General features: G+C 38.4%; 1 protein-coding gene across 6 annotated transcripts in view; it reads right to left on the reverse strand.

Moving 5' to 3' along the window:
• SUCLG2 (succinate-CoA ligase GDP-forming subunit beta) overlaps positions 1–21660 on the reverse strand; it is a 318185-nt gene that overhangs the window by 70027 nt on the left and 226498 nt on the right. For all 6 annotated transcript variants that reach the window (XM_089919541.1, XM_089919540.1, XM_089919542.1 and 3 more), the window contains one exon: positions 12703–12823. In XM_089919541.1, the coding sequence (XP_089775667.1) occupies positions 12703–12823 (121 nt within the window). The remainder of the gene's footprint in view (positions 1–12702; positions 12824–21660) is intronic.

The raw sequence follows: 21660 nt of genomic DNA on the forward strand, positions 1-21660 counted from the left end.
AAGCTCGGTGGCTGTCTCTTAACGCTTGAATGCTCGGGGTTTCTCTTCTCCTCAAGCAGACCAAACCATCACACAGCAGTTTCCCTGTGTCCATGCTAAGGACACTTGATTTGCATTCCTCTGGCTGTGGCTCCAATCTGTTAGTATTTCAGGAAGCGAGTATAAAGAAGTGTCCACGGGCTTCTCTGGTGGCGCAGTGGTTGAGAGTCCGCCTGCCGATGCAGGGGACACGGGTTCGTGCCCCGGTCCGGGAGGATCCCACATGCCGCGGAGCGGCTGGGCCCGTGAGCCATGGCCGCTGAGCCTGCGCGTCCGGAGCCTGTGCTCCGCAACGGGAGAGGCCACAACAGTGAGAGGCCCGCGCACCGCTAAAAAAAAAAAAAAAGAAGTGTCCACGGAGAAGAGGTGCTGGTGCCTTATTAAGAAAGTAAGAGAAACAGAAGACAAGGTTTCTGACTTAGGGTTGTTTACGTTCTCAACAACTTCAGAGAGAGTTTAGGGAACATTAGAAAGATTGGAAAGGATAAGGAGGGAGACCACAAGGGATTTCTGTTTCTAAAGACATCTGGAAAAAGAGAAGCAAAATGTTTATGTTGCTGAAACAAAATTTTGGTATTGGGTGGAAAAATCAAATTGAGAAGATCTGGCTAAGAGAAACAGGATCCAATCTACAGATTATCTAGACTCATTATTACTTCCTTATGAGCTTAACTTGGAATCATAATGAACACCTGAGAGAAAAGCAAATTCCTCTTCAGGCATATTTGAGACATAGAAGTTAGCTGCAGATTGAAGTGGGACAGCAAGAAGGGAAAATGAATTCTAAAAAAGAAAAGTTCTCTTAAGGTTTTGGCAGATTCTGATCCAGAACCATAAAAATGCCCATATGAAATCCAAAGCTTTGGCTAAAACACATCTGCACACTGAATACACCAAGTTGTCAATAAATGCCTGTACATTTCTCAACAGTATCAGGGGTTGGGCTGAATTAACCATCTAGGTAATTTTTGTGCCAAGTATGAATACATTTCAAAAAGGAAAGAAAAAATAAAACTCATTTCATTTTATTTGTTCTTCATTCCAGGAACAACTGTCTACAAAAGCTAAACTCCCCCACCCCGCCCCCAAAAAGTGTGCTTCTTCAATTTACCCAGGAGTCTTTTGAATAAAAATAATCCTGTGTCTCAGCTGGTAAATTCTATTCTGATAAGGCAAGTAAATACATGTAATTATAAAGTTACAATTCTCAAAGAGGAGAGTAATCCTTCCCTTATCCACTGGTAAAACAGCTTATAATTATTATACAGCTGATAACAAAGATTTGTCCACAAAATCCCACTAAATCAACAAGCCTGATTTGATTGATTAAAACTTCTAACATCAGGACATTTCTAATAGACCGTGTGCAGCAATAGAGTCTTTAAAATGCGGGCCACAAATTGGTGAGACTGATGGCAAGGAACTTGGCTCTTCTGAATGGCCACATGACAGCCAAGAGAGGCCACCTGCTTTATTTATAGGAAACAGACACTAAACTAGTAACAAATCACAGTATTGGGCTTTTGAAATACTTGTTATCTTGGTCATTAAAAATCTCACATTTATTCAGACTATACAGCCATGTGTCACATTATCAAAAACTTAGAAAGCAGCTAATAGATCTTAGCAATAGTAATTATTTATTATTAATTCAGACTCAGGTAAGGTTTTTCTCCCACACTTAGTTTTTACGTGTCACTCAGTTTTTCATAGATGCTGGGTTGGTGGACACCCCTGCTCACCTCTGCTCACTTTTACTAGCTAGGCAATAGTGGGTGTTCTGGGAATGTGAACCAATTTTAATATTAATAGAAATAAAGTTAATTTTGAAGTTTATTGGCTAAAACAAAGTATAGTGTCAAGTTAAACACAAACTATCACTAGAATTGTTCAAAATATTCCTGCTTCTTTGTATCACTTTGTCTTTCTCTGTCACCATCGACAATGAAGAGTTTGCTCTGTTTAGAAAAACAGAGGGAACTAAATCATACTCTAAGGTTGGGTAAACTATAACTGAATGAAGAGAGATTTGTGAGAGGAGCAGAATTTATGCTCTGACCCAGAGGAAAGCAAATGAAAAATTTACATTGAGTCTAAGAGAAATTCCTCGGAGAGCCCTGTAGTTAGCAACTTTTTCCCCACTGGAAGCACTAAGAACAAGACTTTCTGTGACAGGACACTTTGGGTTTTGACTGGTTTCTCATTTTAACTGAGCTGTACTGCAGGGGAACAATTTCCAATGCAGTGAGTCCGGAGTGTGGTTTACTGGGCCCTTCAAAATGAGGGTGACATCCATTTGTCTGTCATACTTCTCTTTGGATCTTCCCCTGTATTCCCACATCTCTGCCTCCACACAGATTCCATCTGATGTTACAGCTTCATCTCAAACAAAGCATGACTAGGTCCTAGTGTCATCCTCTCCCAGTCGCTCTATATAGTTTCCACCTTTGACTTTCCCAAGTCCATCAACTGTGCCGTCCTCCTCCTGGTCATAGATTTAAACCATAGCTCCCCACTTTGTCTCATCTCTTTTTCTATCTCTGCTCTTGTTCCTACTCACTTTTACCTCTATGTGGCAAATCTGCTTGGGTTTTAGGTTCTACCTAATACTATAGATTCTGGCTACTAACTTGATTGCCCTACTCAGTTCTTTTCACCCATAACATGTTGCTGAAAAACCGTTACTTTCTACAGGACAGCCTCCCGATCTCCTCAGGTCTTGGCTTGCAGTCTTTGCCACTGTTATGATCCCAGTACCAAGTCCCAAATATGGAACAGATCTGATGACTTGCTTCTGATCCTTTACTAAATTTCCTCCTTCTTCCTTTTTTCCAATGATTCAAATCTTACTTATTTCCATGTTCAGCTTGGAAATTCTCCTTTTATAATATTTCGCTGCTAACTCACATCTGTAAATGTACTATAATTATAGTTGTCAATATTGAGTAAGCTTTAAAAAAGGGTATGCCATATTCAATATCCTGTGATAAACCATAATGGAAAAGAATATGAAGAAGAATATATATACATAGTAGAAATTTACACGACATTGTAAATCAATTATACTTCAATAAAATCATTAAAAAATAAAATAAAGGGTATGCTAATAAACGTGGGCTGAGCTACCACAGGCACAACTTAAAGGACACAAATGTAGTCCCTTGGCATAAAGAGCACAGAGGTTGGTTTGTATTTAGTTTCCTTTACAGGATCTTTATGGATAATATGATCTCCAAATTTCTGTATTTTGTTATCTATGATCAGAGCCAAGAGTAGAGTTAGAGCAGAATTCTTCCATTTTCCCTTGTTTATTAGGCAGGACCAATAGAATTTTGGGATAGGTCTTATCTTGGTGTGGGTCAGCCGTGTTCCCAGGAATCACACATATGGCTATTAGTGAGTGTCCCTGGTATGACCATGTTGAGCGTGAGAGCCTTGTATCTATCTAAGGTCATTTATCACATTAGATGCAACTTCCACAAGAGAAAGAAACGAATACCACTGAAGACTGGAAATGTGAAAAGTTCTCCGGCTTTTCCTCTATTGATAAAGGTCTTAGGTGCTTATTATAGGATAGCAGCTATTATCGTGAAAGGAGGCGAGTGGCAGAAAAGGTCACCTACACATTTTTAGGCTACATAAATTTGGGGTCCAGTATCCTCTTTGAGCTCATCTTCAATTCTCCGTGATAGGGTGGACATCGTAAGGTATCAACATTTCCACAAGCCAGACTAGTGGTTATCTGGGATGCCCCAATGGCTATTGCTACTAAGAGAGAAGCAGATTCTCTTCGGGCAAACACTGGTTAACATTTTAAATATATTAGTTTGTATTGCTGATTTTTATTTTTGTTTTATTTCCCCAGTTATTTAGTAACTGACATCATTTCTTATATTTCTAAGCATCCTCCTTAATGTCTAAAGCTCAATGGCTTACACATAGTATTTATCATATTAATTAATTAAAAAAACACAGGCATATATCTTGGAAATGTTTTAATTTAAATGATACAAATCTAAAAAAAAAAAGATACAAACCTGTCTAACAGACTTAGACATTTCAAAGCTTCTTCCTAGTAGCTCAGATAGACCTTTGATATAGTCAATACTATATTATTAAGGGAGATAATCTTAGATGTGGTAGTTTGCACATTTCAGCATGTATACCATCCTGCTACATATGGTAAGCGTACATTAAATGATGGGGATCATTTATTACTTCTGGAATAATAAGCATAGTGTGAAAATAAGAGAAGTGCTCCTTTTAATCTTTTGGGAAAAATTAAAAGTGAGGTAACTTTCTTTTCTAGGAGTATACTACAAGCTAATATTATAACTAAGGGTCTCTGCTGACAACAGAGTTACAGGGAGGATCACTAGACAGAATAAGTCCACCATAGCATGTGCTAGTTTCTAGTCATTTCCAAGTGATACACACTAGTATGATTTGCTTATGGAGACCCGCTCCCCTTTCAGAACAGAAGAAGAGATGACTTTTTACAACCTGAGGCTCACTGGTCACTTTGACCCTGAAAACAGTCTGAGATCAACATTTTAATCAGAGTTATATACCTACATTGATGAACCCATCAACTCCTTGATGAATTTTCTTTACAGTGCAGCCTTACCATTTTCCTTTCACTGAAATTATTTTTAATTGGATCAATTATGTTGCATTTACATTTTTAAGAACTTTTAATTCAATCGTATGTTTTAATGTCCATATTAAACTTTGGCAACTGGAGCCCCTCCTATTTTCATTTTTCTTTTGTGATCATTACTTTTATTAAGTCCATATGGTGCACATCTAAGTTTGTAAGGTGGAGAATCTCAGGGAGGCAGAGAGTGAGAGAAGAAAGAGACACAAAGAAAGAAGCAAACAGAGAAAAATGGACTGCAGCTGTTCTGGAGGCTTGACTTCAAAGGAAGACGGGGCTACACAGTAGGGTCAAAATATCCCTAGACTTTATCTTGAGGAGAAGGACTCTAGGGAATAATAATTGGAGAAATCAAGCTGTCCCCAAAATGATACTCCAGAAGTCTATGCAAGGGGCCGCTCTGTAATCTGAATCTGTTGACGATGTGGACAGGACTTTTGCATAGTTTTCATATTAAACTGTCTATTTTCACTTCTCTACTATAGTGGTTCTCCAAGTGCGGCTTACAGAACCCTGGGGGAGGTCCCTGATGTAAGAACTACTTTTAAAGTAGTAGCAGTAGTAGTAGTGGTGGTAGTAGTAGTAGTAATAATAATCTGCCCTGATGAAGCAAAAGTAATTGTGGGTAAAACTGTGGGCATGTGACCATGGGATCAAGCAGCATGAATCTGTAATAGTTATTCATGTTATTTTTCACCACCTCACATTCGCAAGGAAAAGTTGCCACTTTCAAGTAAGAATATTCGTAATGAACAGTAAAAAATACAATAAAAATTAATTGTATTAAACCTCAACCCTTGAGTACACATATTTCTAATATTCTGTGTGATCAAATGGGAAGCATACAAAAGGCACTCTGCTGCATACTGAACTATGACGGTTGTTCTGAGGCAAAGTATTTGTATAAGTGTTTGAGTAGAGAGCTAAACCACCCACTTTTCCATGGAAGAATGAAGAACACACTATGGTTGTTCAGACTTAGACACCTGGCAGACATTTTCTCAAAAATGAGTGAAGTAAGTCTGCCACTTCAAGGACAACAGCTTAGCATTCTGTGGATTATAAGAAAAATTTGTATTTTCAACTGAAAATCAGAATTCTGGAAAAATTGCATCTACCACCTTGACAGCTTCTCAAAACTTAGAAGCTTTTCTGATAATGGTGTGATATTAACAGATGTAAATTTTTTGATACTGTATGTTGAAATGTGTTAACCTTTGGAAGATCTGCATAATCCAAAATTTTCCGTATGATTAAATCATGCACGTGTAAAATCCACTTACTGTGCAAGACAGACCAATAGATTTCAATATCACAGAGCATAAAAAGTTCATTGACTACAGGCTCTTTGGTGACACTAATGGTGGACTCTGGGAGGGCTCACACTAAGGAGTACTTCCCAGAACTTCTGCTCCAGTGCCCTTGTCCCTGTGGTGAGCCACAGCTGCTCCCTGCCTCTGCAGGAGACCCTCCAACACTAGCAGCCATGTGGCTGATGGTCTTGGTTCTCTGGCTGGGTGTCAGGCCTGAGCCTCTGAGGTGGGAAAGTCGAGTTCAGGACATTGGTCCAACAGAGACCACCCCACCCCCCGGCCCCTCGTAATATCAACCGGTGAGAGCTCTCCCAGAGATCTCTGTCTCAACACTAAGACCCAGCTCCACTCAACAACGAGCAGTAAACTCCAGTGCTGGACACCCGATACCAAACAACTAGCAAGACAGGAACACAACGCAACCCATTAGCAGAGAGAATGCCTAAAAACATAATAGGTTCACAGACACCCCAAAACACACCACCAGATGCAGTCCTGCCCACCACAAAGACAAGATCCAACCTAATCCACCAGAACTCAGGCACCAGTCCCCTCCACCAGGAGGCCTACACAACCCACTGAACCAACCTTACCCACTGGGGGCAGACACCAAAAACAACAGGCACTACAAACCTGCAGCCTGTGAAAAAGACACCCCAAACACAGCAAGTTAAGCAAAATGATAAGACAGAGAAAAACACAGCAGATGAAGGGGCAAGGTAAAAACCCACCAGACCAAACAAACGAAGAGGAAATAGGTAGCCTACCTGAAAAAGAATTCAGAGTAATGATAGTAAACATGATCCAAAATCTTGGAAATAGAATGGAGAAAATACAACAAATGTTTAACAAGGACGTAGAAGAACTAAAGAGCAAACAAACAATGATGAACAACATAATAAATGAAAATTAAAATTCTCTAGAAGGAATCAGTAGCAGAATACTGAGGCAGAAGAACGGATAAGTGACCTGGAAGATAAAACAGTGGAAATAACTACTACAGGGCAGAATAAAGAAAAAAGAATGAAAAGAAGTGAGGACAGTCTCAGAGACCTCTGGGACAACATTAAACACACCAACATTCGAATTATACGGGTCCCAGAAGAAGAAGAGAAAAATAAAGGGTCTGATAAAATATTTGTAGAGATTATAGTAGAAAATTTCCCTAATATGGGAAAGGAAATGATCAATCAAGGCCAGGAAGCACAGAGAGTCGCAAACAGGATAAATCCAAGGAGAAACATGCCAAGACACATATTAATCAAAATATCAAAAATTAAATACACAGAAAAAATATTAAAAGCAGCAAGGGAAAAGCAACAAATAACATACAAGGGAATCCCCATAAGGTTAACAGCTGACCTTTCAGCAGAAACTCTGCAAGCCAGAAGGGAGTGGCAGGACATATTTAAAGTGATGAAAGGGAAAAACCTGCAACCAAGATTACTCTACCCAACAAGGATCTCATTCCGATTCAACAGAGAAATTAAAACCTTTACAGAGAAGCAAAACCTAAGAGAATTCATTACCACCAAACCAGCTTTATAACAAATGCTAAAGGAACTTCTCTAGGCAGGAAACACAAGAGAAGGAAAAGACCTACAATAACAAACCCAAAACAATTAAGAAAATGGGAATAGGAACATACATATCGATAACCACCTTAAATGTAAATGGATTCAATGCTCCAACCAAAAGACACAGACTGGCTGAATGGACACAAAAACAAGACCCGTATATATGCTGTCTACAAGAGACCCAATTCAGACCTAGGGACACACAGAGACTGAAAGTGAAGGGGTGGAAAAAAGATACTCCATGCAAATGGAAATCAAAAGAAAGCTGGAGTAGCAATTCTCATATCAGACAAAATAGACTTTAAAATAAAGACTATTACAAGAGACAAAGAAGGACACTACATAATGATCAACGGATCAATCCAATAAGATACAACAATTGTAAATACGTATACACCCAACATACGAGCGCCTCAATACATAAGGCAAATGCTAACAGCCATAAAAGGAGAAACTGACAGTAATGCAATCATAGTAGGGGACTTTAACATCCCACTTTCACCAATGAACAGATCATCCAAAATGAAAATAAATAAGAAACACAAGCTTTAAATGACACATTAAACAACATGGACTTAACTGCTATTTATAGGACATTCCATCCAAAAACAACAGAATACACTTTCTTCTCAAGTGCTCATGGAACACTCTCCAGGATAGATTGTATCTTGGGTCACATATCAAGCCTTGGTAAATTTAAGAAAATTGAAATTGTATCAAGTATCTTTTCTGACCACAACGCTATGGGACTAGATATCAACTACAGGAAAAGAACTATAAAAAATACAAACACATGGAGGCTAAACAATACATTACTAAATAACCAAGAGATCACTGAAGAAACCAAAGAGGAAATCAAAAAACACCTACAAACAAATGACAATGAAAACATGACGGCCTAAAACCTATGGGATGCAGCAAAAGCAGTTATAAGAGGGACGTTTATAGCAGTACCATCCTATCTCAGGAAACAAGAAACATCTCAAATAAACAACCTAACCTTACACCTAAAGCAATCAGAGTAAGAACAAAAAAACCTGAAAGTTAGCAGAAGAAATCATAAAGATCAGATCAGAAATAAATGAAAAAGAAATGAAGGAAACAATAGCAAAGATCAATAAAACTAAAAGCTGGTTCTTTGAGAAGATAAAAATGATAAACCATTAGCCAGACTCATCAAGAAAAAAAGGCAAAACACTCAAATCAATAGAATTAGAAAAGAAAAAGGAGAAGTAACAACTGACACTGCAGAAATACAAAGGGTCATGAGAGATTACTAACTATATGCCAATAAAATGGACAATCTGGAAGAAAGAGACAAATTCTTAGAAAAGCACAACCTTCCAAGACTGAACCAGGAAGAAAAAGAAAATATAAACAGACCAATCACAAGCACTGAAATTGAAACTGTGATTAAAAATCTTCCAATACACAAAAGCACAGGACCAGATGGCTTCACAGGTGAATTCTATCAAACATTTAGAGAAGAGCTAACATGTGTCCTTCTCAAACTCTTCCAAAATATAGCAGAGGGAGGAACTCTCCCAAACTCATTCTACAAGGCCACCATCACCCTGATACCAAAACCAGAGAAAGATGTCACAAAAAAAAACAAAAAAAAACTACAGGCCAATATCACTAATGAATATAGATGCAAAAATCCTCAACAAAATACTAGCAAACAGAATCCAACAACACATTAAAAGGATCATCCACCATGATCAAGTGGGGTTTATCCCAGGAGTGCAAGGTTTCTTCAATATAGGCAAATCAATCAATGTGGCACACCATATTAACAAACTGAAGGAGAAAAACCATATCATCATCTCAAAAGATGCAGAAAAAGCTTTCAACAAAATTCAACACCCGTTTATGATAAAAACCCTCCAGAAAGTAGGCATAGAGGGAACTTACCTCAACATAATAAAGGCGATATATGACAAACCCACAGCAAACATCATTCTCAATGGTGAAAAACTGAAAGCATTTCCATGAAGATCAGGAACAAGACAAGGTTTCCCACTCTCACCACTATTATTCAACATAGTTTTGGAAGTTTTAGCCACAGCAATCAGAGAAGAAAAAGAAATAAAAGGAAGCCAAATCAGAAAAGAAGGAATAAAACTGTCACTGTTTGCAGATGACATGATACTATACACAGAGAATCCTAAAGATGCTACCAGAAAACTAGTAGAGCTAATCAGTGAATTTGGTAAAGCAGCAGGACACAAAATTAATGCACAGAAATCTCTTGCATTTCTATATACTAATGCTGAAAAATCTGAAAGAGAAATTAAGAAAACACTCTCATTTACCACTGCAGCAAAAGAATAAAATACCTAGGAATAAACCTACCTAAGGAGACAAAAGACCTGTATGCAGAAAACTATAAGACACTGATGAAAGAAATTAAAGATACTACAAACAGATAGAGAGATATACCATGTTCTTGGATTGCAAGAATCAACATTGTGAAAATGACTATACTACCCAAAGCAATCTATAGATTCAATGCAATCCTTATCAAAATACCAATGGCACTTTTCACAGAACTAGAACAAAAAATTTCACACTTTGTATGGAAACACGAAAGACCCCGAATAGCCAAAGCAATCTTGAGAAAGAAAAAGGGAGCTGGAGGATTCAGGCTCCCTGACTTCAGATTATATTACAAAGCTACAGTAATCAAGACAGTATGGTGCTGGCACAAAAACAGAAATACAGATCAATGGAACAGGATAGAAAGCCCAGACATAAACCTATGCACTTATTTTTGATAAAGGAGGCAAGAATATACAGTGGAGAAAAGACAGCCTCTTCAATAAGTGGTGCTGGGAAAACTGGACAGCTACATGTAAAAGAATGAAATTAGAACACTCCCTAACACCATACACAAAAATAAACTCAAAATGGATTAAAGACCTAAATGTAAGGCCAGACACTATAAAACTCTTAAGGAAAACACAGGCAGAACACTCTATGACATAAATCACAGCAAGATCCTTTTTGACCCACCTCCTAGAGAAGTGGAAATAAAAACAAAAATAAAGAAATGGGATCTAATGAAACTTAAAAGCTTTTGCACAGCAAAGGAAACCATAAACAAGACGAAAAGACAATGCTCAGATTGGGAGAAAATATTTGCAAACGAAGCAACTGACAAAGGATTAATCTCCAAAATATACAAGCAGCTCATGCAGCTCAATATCAAAAAAACAAACAACCCAATCCAAAAATGGGCAGAAGATCTAAACAGACATTTCTCCAAAGAAGATATACAGATTGCCAACAAACACATGAAAGGATGCTCAACATCACTAATCATTAGAGAAATGCAAATCAAAACTACAAGGAGGTATCACCTCACACTGGTCAGAATGGCCATTATCAAAAAACCTACAAACAATAAATGCTGGAGAGTGTGTGGAGAAAAGGGAACCCTCTTGCACTGTTGGTGGGAATGTAAATTGATACAGCCACTATGGAGAACAGTATGGAGGTTCCTTAAAAAAGTAAAAATAGAACTACCATACGACCCAACAATCCCACTACTGGGCATATACCCTGAGAAAACCGTAAATCAAAAAGAGTCATGTACCACAATGTTCGTTGCAGATCTATTTACAATAGCCATGATATGGAAGCAACCTCAGTGTCCATCGACAGATGAATGGATAAAGAAGATGTGGCACACGTATACAATGGAATATTACTCAGCCATAAAAAGAAACGAAATTGAGTTATTTGTAGTGAGGTGGATGGACCTACAGACTGTCATACAGAGTGAAATAAGTCAGAAAGAGAAAAACAAATACTGTATGCTAACACATATATATGGAATCTATAAAAAAAAAAGAAAAAAATGGTTCTGAAGAATCTACGGGAAGGACAGGAATAACGACGCAGACGTAGAGAATGGACTTGAGGACACGGGAGGGGGAAGGGTAATCTGGGACAAAGTGAGAGAGTGGCATGGACATATATGCACTACCAAATGTAAAACAGATAGCTAGTGGGAAGCAGCCACATAGCACAGGGAGATCAGTTCGGTGGTTTTTGACCACCTAGAGAGGTGGGATAGGGAGGGTGTCAGGGAGACGCAAGAGGTAGGGGATTTGGGGATATACGTATACGTATTAGTTGATTCACTTTGTTATACAGCAGAAACTAACACACCATTGTAAAGCAATTATACTCCAATAAAGATGTTAAAATTAAACAAATAAATAATTTTTAAAAATTCAAAAAAAAAGTTCATTGAAATAGTTTCAGATTCTATGTTAAAACCTATCTGTAATAAAGACACTGTTACAGGTTTTAGTGTAGTATCAAAGAATAATATTCAGAATTATATGAAATGATTATTAAAAACTGCTCTGTTTTCCAGATACATAGCTCTATGAGGCCAGATTTTCTTCATATACTTCCACCAAAACAGCATATTGCAACAGATCTGTTGCAGAAGCAAATATTAAGCTAGATATTAAAGGGATTTGCAAAGCCATAAAACAGTGCTGCTATTCTTACTAAAATTTTTAAAAGATATATTTAATTCTTCATAAATTATATAGTTTATATACTTACATGTAAAATATATAATACAAAAATTAAAAGTTTATTATTTAAAAAGTGAGTATTTAAAATGTTCCAAGTAGTTATTCCTCTTACCAGATTAATTTATAATCAGTTAAATAAATTAATAAATATCGACAGATATAACCCAAAATAAACAAGAGATCTTTGGGGTTCTCAAGTTTAACAAGTAGGGAGGCCTCAGACCAAAAAGTTTGAGAACCCTTGGTGTCTCATGATGAAAAATTCTTGGAGCAGCATTTCTAAGAGTGTTTTCCCCAGAACACTAATCTCATGATATGATTCATAATAAAAGGGCTCCACCCTGGAATATGTTTGCAAAATTCGGAGACTCATAACATGTGCCATTCTTGGAGAGCTGCAATGCAGATTAAAAGCTCAGAGAAGTACTGCATTTGCTTCATCTTATGTAATCCAGTGTTTCCTAATGTTTGTCTCAGGAAGTTTGTGAATGCAGAACATGCTGGTCACCTGATCCTGAAGAAGGCGGGTACTGGCACTGTGGAAATCTACAGTAACTTACCTTCAAGCCGGACCACCAGCGGCACCTTCAGTTCCAGCTCCCGGCAGGCTCTGGTGATCCCATTGGCAATGATGGCACAGTTGACGATTCCGCCAAAAATATTGACCAGGATGGCTTCAACCTGAAATAAAAAATAGGAAGGTGCCCATCAAAATGCTGACAGTCAACATTCCCCCAAATAATTGGCTAAACAACAGAGACAATTAAAATAATCATCTTTAAAAAAAAAACAGAATAGGAACTATAAAACAAGACCCAGAAAATGTTGAAGTTAAAATTTAGTATTTAATTAATAAATATCAATATATAACATTACCATATTAACCCAGATTATCCTATCAATCACTTCTCTGAATTCAAAATGAATTCAGTCACCACTCATTTCTTATACACTGTCTTCTGCTGTGTCTTATATTGGGCTGGCCAGAAAGTTCGTTTGGGTTTTTCTGTAAGATGTAACATATGTTAAGATGTAATGGATGTTATTTATGCATAGTGACATTTAAAATTTCATGTAGTTACGTCTTTTCCGTCCATGGCTTATACTTGAATTTTTACCTGTCCTGGTACCTCATAAAATATTTCAAAACTAGTAACATTAATTATTTGTTGTTTTGTATTATTAGGTAAAAATTCCAATTTTTCTATGCTTCCTTAATACCTCTTTGGTATGCTAGAGGTATATTCTCATAAGTCAGAGATAGCTTAATTATCTTAGATAATGACCTTTTTGATTAAAAAAAAAAGACCCCCAAAATAAAAAGATACAAGCTCACACTACAAGGATATAAGAAAAGTCAAGCCACTGACTAGAATTTTTCAGAAATGTAAATTTAAACCCATCATGTTAACCTGCTTATACATATTCCATACTAAAAGGCATGTGGGCCAACAAAATTGTACTCGCCCTGACTTGATAAATAGTTATAAGAAAATCCTGTATAATTAACATGAAGAACGAGATAATGAAGAGAATTCATTACCTAGATTAATTGATAACACCCACAGATAACAGCTATTCATCAAGCTGGAGGCATCAAAATTCCAACAATGGAGTCACAATTAAATTATGCTACACTAATTGCAAAGCATATATGTGTGTGCTGCATGCCATTTTTAAATCCCATTATTTCAATATGCTAAATTAACTACACAAAATATATGAGAAAAGGATACCTTACATTTGTTCAGCACTTAACTCTTTAAAAAGTGCCATTACATGAACCCTCATTTTTAATTTTGATCCCTGCATTACAGTACGGTAAGTACAGTGATGGTTAGCCCTCTATAGCTGATAAAGCCATTCAGAAAATTCACATGATGTGTCCCAGTGTTACATAGCTAACAAGTAGCAGTGGTAAGGCTCAAAGTCAGGCTCTAGATTGCCTACTGATTCTTCATTCATGCCAGCTGCTAGAGCTGGAATCTTGGGCAAGGACCACACCCTGCCTCAAACGTGGTTTCCTCACCTATAAAATGGGAGTAATAGTACCTAGTCCATAAAGTTGTTGAAAGGCCTAAATAAGACATGTGAGATGCTTATTACATGCCTGTAAGGTACCTAATGGATATTTACACATGCATATATTTCAACAAGCTATGGTGAAAGTGGACAGGTTACCTAGACAGCAAGTATAAGAAAACCTTTCAGTAGACTGCAGCTATGTTGAATTTGAATGCAACAAAAACACAAACTTATTGAAGTTCAGTAAAAAGGTAATGTTTTAAGAATAAAATAAATGAGCAATATTTTCCAAACCAATTAGACACTGGAGCTACTCCCAAAAAAGAAATCTCCCATTACCATTCACAGCAGGCTGACTGGTAAGCAGAAGCTTGCTTTCTAATGATGGCTATTAAATGCTGTTAGTATTGAGGCCTGGTACAGCAGTAGTTTTCAAATAGCTGTGGGATGGAGAGGAGCTTGCCAGAACAATGGAAGACAAAAACCACTCAAGAGCAATAATGACTCCACAGGATCCAAGAGAGAAACTCAGAAAGAGCTGAGGCTCATTCAGTTTCTGTAGAAGAACTAAGCTTTCTAGTAAAGTACATAGTGGCTCCTCTATACCTCTGCCATGGTGCAACCTGCACATTCCTTAGGGATGAGTTCAGATGTCAACAACTTCTCAGTGAAGCTTTTCTGTGTCATCAAGTTAGGGTGAATTATTCTATTTAATCCATCTAAAACAGTATGATTGTTCTATAGAGTAGGCACACCACACACAGCAAACATATGTGAAGTCATCCACATAGGCAGGAGTGAGGCACAAGAGGCAGGAAGATGCCCCTGGCCCTGTGATCCAATGCTTCTCAGTAGATGTATACCCTGGAGCAAGAGTCAGATATGAGCTGTGATTCTGGTATTGCCTCATTTAGTATCAGTTCCCATGAGTCCTTCATGTCAGTTATCTCATTGTGTTTAACGAGCATCTGACAAATACAGATACTCTTCATACAACAACGTGTACCTAAAAGTGAGCCAACCACTTCAACTGGTACTGAACCCAAGGAAAAGCCCTCTTTTCCAATGGTGGATGAATAGGTGGCTTTGCTAGGTGTGCTGAAAAAAGGACAACTGTTCTCCAATGTAGTATATTCACCTCTCACCCTGTATCCCCATGCCCAAGATAGAACACCTGTGTGGGTCACCTTTGCGCTCCTCTACAACAGGAGTTTTTTTTATAAGCAGCTAGCACAATCCATGACATAGTGTAATCACCTAATAAATAATGGTTTCAACAGTGAATGAAATTAATTTCAATAGACACTTAATGGCCATCTCCCAAACCAGGCACAGAGTTTAGTGCTTGGGAGATGGAGATGAATAAGATGTCATCACTGCCCTCAAAGAGTTCAAAGACTAGTCTGAGGCAGACCAGCAAACTGGCAATTACAATCCTGGCTCCTTAGTCTCACGGAGCTAAGACCAGGGCAACACTAGTGGTACAGACTGCTGTAGCGAGAGGGGCCTTTTGGAAGAAGTGATGTTCCAGGTGACAAAGAGAAAGAGCGAGCGGGAACTTAGGTAAAAGAGGGCAGCCAGGATGAAGGCAGAGCTGTCACCCAAGTTAGTTCATTCAGGACCTACGGGCTGAATGGGGAAGTAACCTGAGAAAATCCAGATGAGGTAAAGAGTGGCAGGCACTAGAGGCCAGGGATGGGAACTTGGTTCTTTTGCCTTATTCCTTGTTTTCCCAGAGCTGGGTGAAGACAAGCTTTGAAAGTCTCCCTCAGGGGTAGAGGGGGAGTGATGGGAAAGGGAGACAGGGACAGAGAGAAGAGTGAATGCATGAGCAAACATGAGATGAGAAATACAGAGCAACCATCCGAGAGCACGAGAGACAGTGAGAAAGACCAGCAGTGAGAGAGGGAGCATAAGAGAATGTGACACAGAGAAAAAGAGAGAGAGAGAGAGAGAGAGAGGAGAAAAAGAGTTTGATACTAACAAAGAAGTTAGAATTTTTACAAGAGCAGCAAGACACAGAAGTACACACGCTGTGCAGCTCAGGGACATGGGATCATTTAGGACATGTGGCGTATCACGGAGCACCAAGAGGAAATCACCACCAGGAGTGATGGGAAGACCCCACACCACCAGAGACAATGCCATTCTGTCCTCCTGTAAAGTAATTTGTTTCAGTCACGCACTTTAATGGAAATCTGATCTAAGGTTTCACTCTGGGCCAATAATTAACTACTGGAATCTGCAATCTCAAACTGAGAATGAAATTAAGACAGTTTGAAAATGAAAGCCTTGTGACATCATTATTATTACTTGGCACTTATAAAGCATGTCAAATTTTCAATGTGTGCCTCACGTGTTCATTTATTATTACAACCCCTAATTGCTGCTCCATGACAATACCAATAGAAACTTTTTAATAGTCTTTTTTTCTCCCCCCTGGCAAAGGGCATATTTTTAAAAAGTCAGTGCTAGGTCTATTTACGAATCCGAAACTCTCCCAGAAGATTCCTAGGTGCTTTCAGGAGCAGGCTTTTCTACATTTTCGGCGGAGGATTACAAGGGTTGCTATTTACTGTTTCACAAAAGGAAAGATCATCTAGCAAGGCAGTTATGGAGCCAGATCCACTGCACAGGTCCCAAGGAGGAGTCTGTGGTGGCAGCTGTTGGCAGCTGTGCAGGTGGCCGGGCAGTCCAAATGCAGGTTTTTCAAATGTCTGCATGTATTTGGCTTTGCAAAATACACTCTGGCTGCAGATGTCAGTCCACAATTAAAAGTAAAGAATTAACTTCCAAAGAAGAAAAGCTACAGCCTTTGGTATTTATCAAGCTCCTCTCAACCCTAAATGAACAAACAAAAATCCCAACTAAAACCCTTTTTGGGGAACATAATCCTTTTCAGAATCTAATGAACGTTAGGCAAGCTCAGTCAGATAAGTTCACACACACACAATTTTGGGACATAATTTTAGGTAAGTCCTCGACTAAGCTGCTTCTTTAGAATTTGGCCTCAAAGGCAGATAATGGCAAAGGGTAACCTGCAGCATATAGAGATAGCACAGGGGAATTGTGAACTCTTTGCAACTATTTACAGAATTTTGTTAGAATGTGCACTTTCCCCAGAAAAGTGTTCATAATCTTTAAGAATTGAAAGATTAACAATAATCACAAATACAACAATAGCTAATGTTTACTAGGTATCTATCAGGTGGTTGGCAGTATTCATTTTTACATATATTAACACATTTAACACATAAGTAGTATATGAGACGGATATAATTTTTATCCCCATTTTACCGAAAAGAAAACTGAGAGTACCAAAGATCTGGAGAATCACTGGGGCTACAGCTTTACCATCAAATATCTTTTGGAGCCAGCAAACCTACTGAGGTCCCACAGTATGTACTTTGCTTAGTATTTTCTCATTCATTACCAGATCGGATTCTGCCGTAAACATGTGAGGTAGGTAACACCTATCCCATTTTACAGATGAGAAAAGTGAGGCTCAGACAGGTAAAAGTGACTTGTACCAAATTATGCAGCTAGTATGTGATCAGAATCAAAACTTCAGTTTTGTTTTTTTTTCTTTGAGGTTATCCTGACTCCTTTTAATGACAGGCAAATATTGACAGATTGCTGAATGAAACAATATATTCTTGAAAGCCTACTCTGTGCTAGGCACTCTTTTAACCATTGAGTGTGGTCCAGTAGCTAGGCTGACAAGAAAGATTTTTCTAAAACAGACCAAAAAATGTTCTGTATCCATTATCTGAAATCGTAAACCATGATATCGGTTATGAAGGGGAGGGAGACTTTGGGTATTTTGAGATCATAGGACAGGACTCATGTTACACTGGGTGGTCAGGGAGGGCCTCGTGTACGCAGTGACATTTAGCGTAGGATCTGAAGGACAGTCTGGAAGAGGGCAGGTAGAGTATGAGAGGAATGAAGAGTAAGTACTTTGAGAGAAGAGAACACCATGGGCAAAGGTCAAGGGGGCAGAAGAGAACTTGGTGCCTTTGAGAAAGTAAACTGAACCTGGAGGAGTAACAGGAGGCTGGGGCTTGCTAAGTGAAGTGGTGGGAAATGAGATGGACCACAGCAGCAGGAACCAAATCAGTCTTACAGAGCAAACACCATGAGTAGGGGATTGAAAAGCCTTTGATTTCTAGACACCTGTAAAGACTTCAGGGCATCTGGCAAGGAAACTATCATTTATTCAGCATCATCCACAGTACACTCACGTTAAGTTTATAAGATAGGTTTTATAACCTCTATTTCATGGATAGACTGAGGCTCTGAGAGTTCAGGGTCTCTTAACTATTAAGGAGTCATAGTTTCAACCAGGGTTTGTTTTACCATACCACACGCAGGGCTGTCTGGAACAGCTGGGTGATCGTAGAGGCGCTGCTGACATACATGAGGGGTTAGCAAACTTGTTCTGTTAAGGGCTAGTCGGCTTTGAGGGCCAGTCTCTGTTCCAGCTACTCAACTCTGCTGTTGCAACATTAGAGCGGTCACAGACAATATTTAAATGAGTAAGCAGGCTGTGTTTCAATAAAACTTTATTCGCATAAACAAGTGGGAGGCCAGATTTTGCCCATGGGCCATAGTTTGCCACCCCCTGACACCGACACAATTTGACTGATGGCTATCCTCAAATTCAGTGCAACCATCACTCCTCCTTTGCATCATTTGATATTTCTTTGATAGTGAGTTTTCAGATTTTAAGTTCTCTTCCTTTGTTGGACCATTTTCTTGCTCTCACCAACAGCATTAATGTACCTAGGCTGTAGCGATGGCTGATTAAATAAATGTGTCCATTCCAACATGAATATCATTCCTTTGGAACAAACCTGTACCTTTAACAAGTTCATAAAATGACTTGAATGCCTTTGCTTTATTCTTTTTCTCTCCCTGACACTGGCTGGAAACGAACAAATAGAAAGACTTCAGCAATAAGCCTGCCATTTTGAAACGATTATTGCAAATAGTTAAGTACTATACTGCATTTAAAACACACTGTAGTGTACACATTAAGCATAGTAAGTGCGACTACTGGGTTTTGTCTGCTTCTTCCAGTTCAGGTTGCTAATTTAGTCCCAGTGCAGTAGGCACTGCTGATAAAAATCAAGCAAGCATGTTTACATTAGGCAAGATAAGGACTTTCTTTTAATCACAAGTTATTTTAATTCTGAAAGTTGTTGCTCTTATTTAAGCATCTGTTTTTGTGGAACTGTTTTTCTCTTTTTTGTGGTTGTTTTTATTTTCCTGCTGAATTCTAGTCATGTCTTCTAATGCATTGGCGGCCAACGAAGGAAAATAAATGGTGAAGGAAATTAGATGCAGCTTGGGAAATTGATGTTTGTATGCCTGGCTTTAATAAAAACACTCTGCTAAATTAGAGGGGAGTCTAAATGGATTCAGTCAATAAGGAAGTGATTCAGGTGAGGCATTCAATCTTGGGATTTGCTGTAATCTTACAAATAAGCCGTCAGATCAGTCCACTTGGGACCAGATTTGCCTTTTGCTGAAATCTGAGTGAGCTTCTACAGCTTGCTTTTCTACTTTCTGTTTATTCTTCAAGTTTGAATTATTTTCTTTTGTATGAAATCAAACCCTAGGATCCTTGGGTTAAAGCAAATGATGTCCAGATTTACAAATGACATGAGAACAACAGTATTTCTTGAAAAACACCTGCCCACTCTGCCCTTTTAGTTTCTTCCAAGGAAGAAATGCTTTTAATGAGTAAACAATCCAACCTGAAAAGCTCAGAAAAGGAAATATCTTAAACATCAGTCTTAATCCCAAACAACATTTCAGCATTTTTAATTAATCAAGATAAACACCCAACCATGTTATTCCAACTTTGGAATATCTATCTGTTATCCCAAAACTGATAGCATGGAAATGACATCTGATGGATGAACAATATTTTGTTGGAGAGCCAAGTTTCCATTAAGCTTGACCTCTGAGACTACCCAGGGTGAAACAAGGAAAATGTGTCTAAATCATCCTTGTTCTATTTACTTATTCCTGAATTCTTCACCATACGTGTATCCTGCAATCTTCTCCTCACTAGAATAAGTAAAATGGTATGGAGGATTAGCATTTATTGATTGTTAATTTTCCTAGGTGCTAAGAGTGATGAACTACAACCTTCCCTGGCAAGTAAGCTGAGACTCAAGGAGCTTAAATAAGTTGTCCAAGGGCACATAGATATTAAGCAGTGGAGTGAGGATTTGGACCAAGTCAGTCTTACTTCAAAGTCCATGGTCTTTCCACTCCCTCCTACTGTCTTTCAGTCACTTCTACGACTAATCAAGAGCCCCAGTTCTATTTTGGTTTTATTTCCAAGCTTCAAGGGCACAGTCCTGAGTTCTATATTCTGGTGTCCAACTATTTCTTGTTTTCAAATCTCACTGCTCAATTAAAATGGACCAGAGGTAAGATATCTTTCATAGTTTTGTGGACCAATGGTTTTGGTTCTTCACAACCCAAAATGTTCCCTGTTTACTGATAAAAGAGTTGTCCAGAGTTTGTGGTTTGCAATCCCTACTTAGATAGGACTATGGAGGGGTCATGATGCTATAAGAGTAAGTCCAAAACCCAGAGTCCCTCCTGAACTGGGACAGATGTCCTTATAACACCCCTCTCTGCAGACTGGTAAGCCCCCCTTTTCCCCTTTCTGATGCGTTGAAATTTATCCCTTTGCCAAAGCTATTATTTCTATTTTTATGATCAGGGAAATTCTAATGGAGAGTTATGCCATTAGAGACATCACTGTTGATACAGATTTTAAATATCAGACCATGGAATGGCCAGTGGGAGGTATGGTAACTCTGTGTGAGCGGCTATTCAAAGTGCTGCGTTGAGACTAATGATGGAGCCACGTCCTGGTTCAGAGAGCTCTGTGACCTATTAACAATGCCTGCTATTGTGGTGGAGGAAAGACTCAAAGCAAGTGTGTTACAGATTTGTCTCCCTAACTTTGGAGTTACCTAACACATATTTTGATAATTAGTACTTAAAGATTTAGTCTGTCAACAATTTCCTCTTTTAATGGCTTTTATTCAACACAAAGAAAATATCAGACAGTCAGAAAACCCAATTCACATCCAGCATGATCACTAACAATCTCATTAACTATGCATGTTTAGGTATATTAAAATTTTTAAAAAATTGAATATGCACTTCCAGCACTAGATAGGACCAAGGCACCTTCCATTATGAATACTGGTTTATTCTAACACGTTAAAAGATACTATGCATACTGAACCATATAAATTATAAAGCCATACTTGCTCCCAAGGCGAGTGCCTATTTCCTTAAGTCAAAACTTTCTGAAGTGTATTCTGTGAGGCATTAGGCTTATATAGTGCTTCATGAAAAAAATAATCTGGTCAAATAGTATGGATTCTAGTTTATGAGAGCTTTAGCGGAGGATCTGTGTTCTAACTTAGCATACCCAACTTTAGTCATTTTTTGCAGAA

This window comes from Delphinapterus leucas, chromosome 10 (genome assembly GCF_059928025.1).
Source record: "Delphinapterus leucas isolate spDelLeu-1000000601 "Yukka" chromosome 10, BTC_Dleu_Yukka2, whole genome shotgun sequence".
In the NCBI taxonomy this organism is placed as follows: Eukaryota; Metazoa; Chordata; class Mammalia; order Artiodactyla; family Monodontidae; genus Delphinapterus; species Delphinapterus leucas.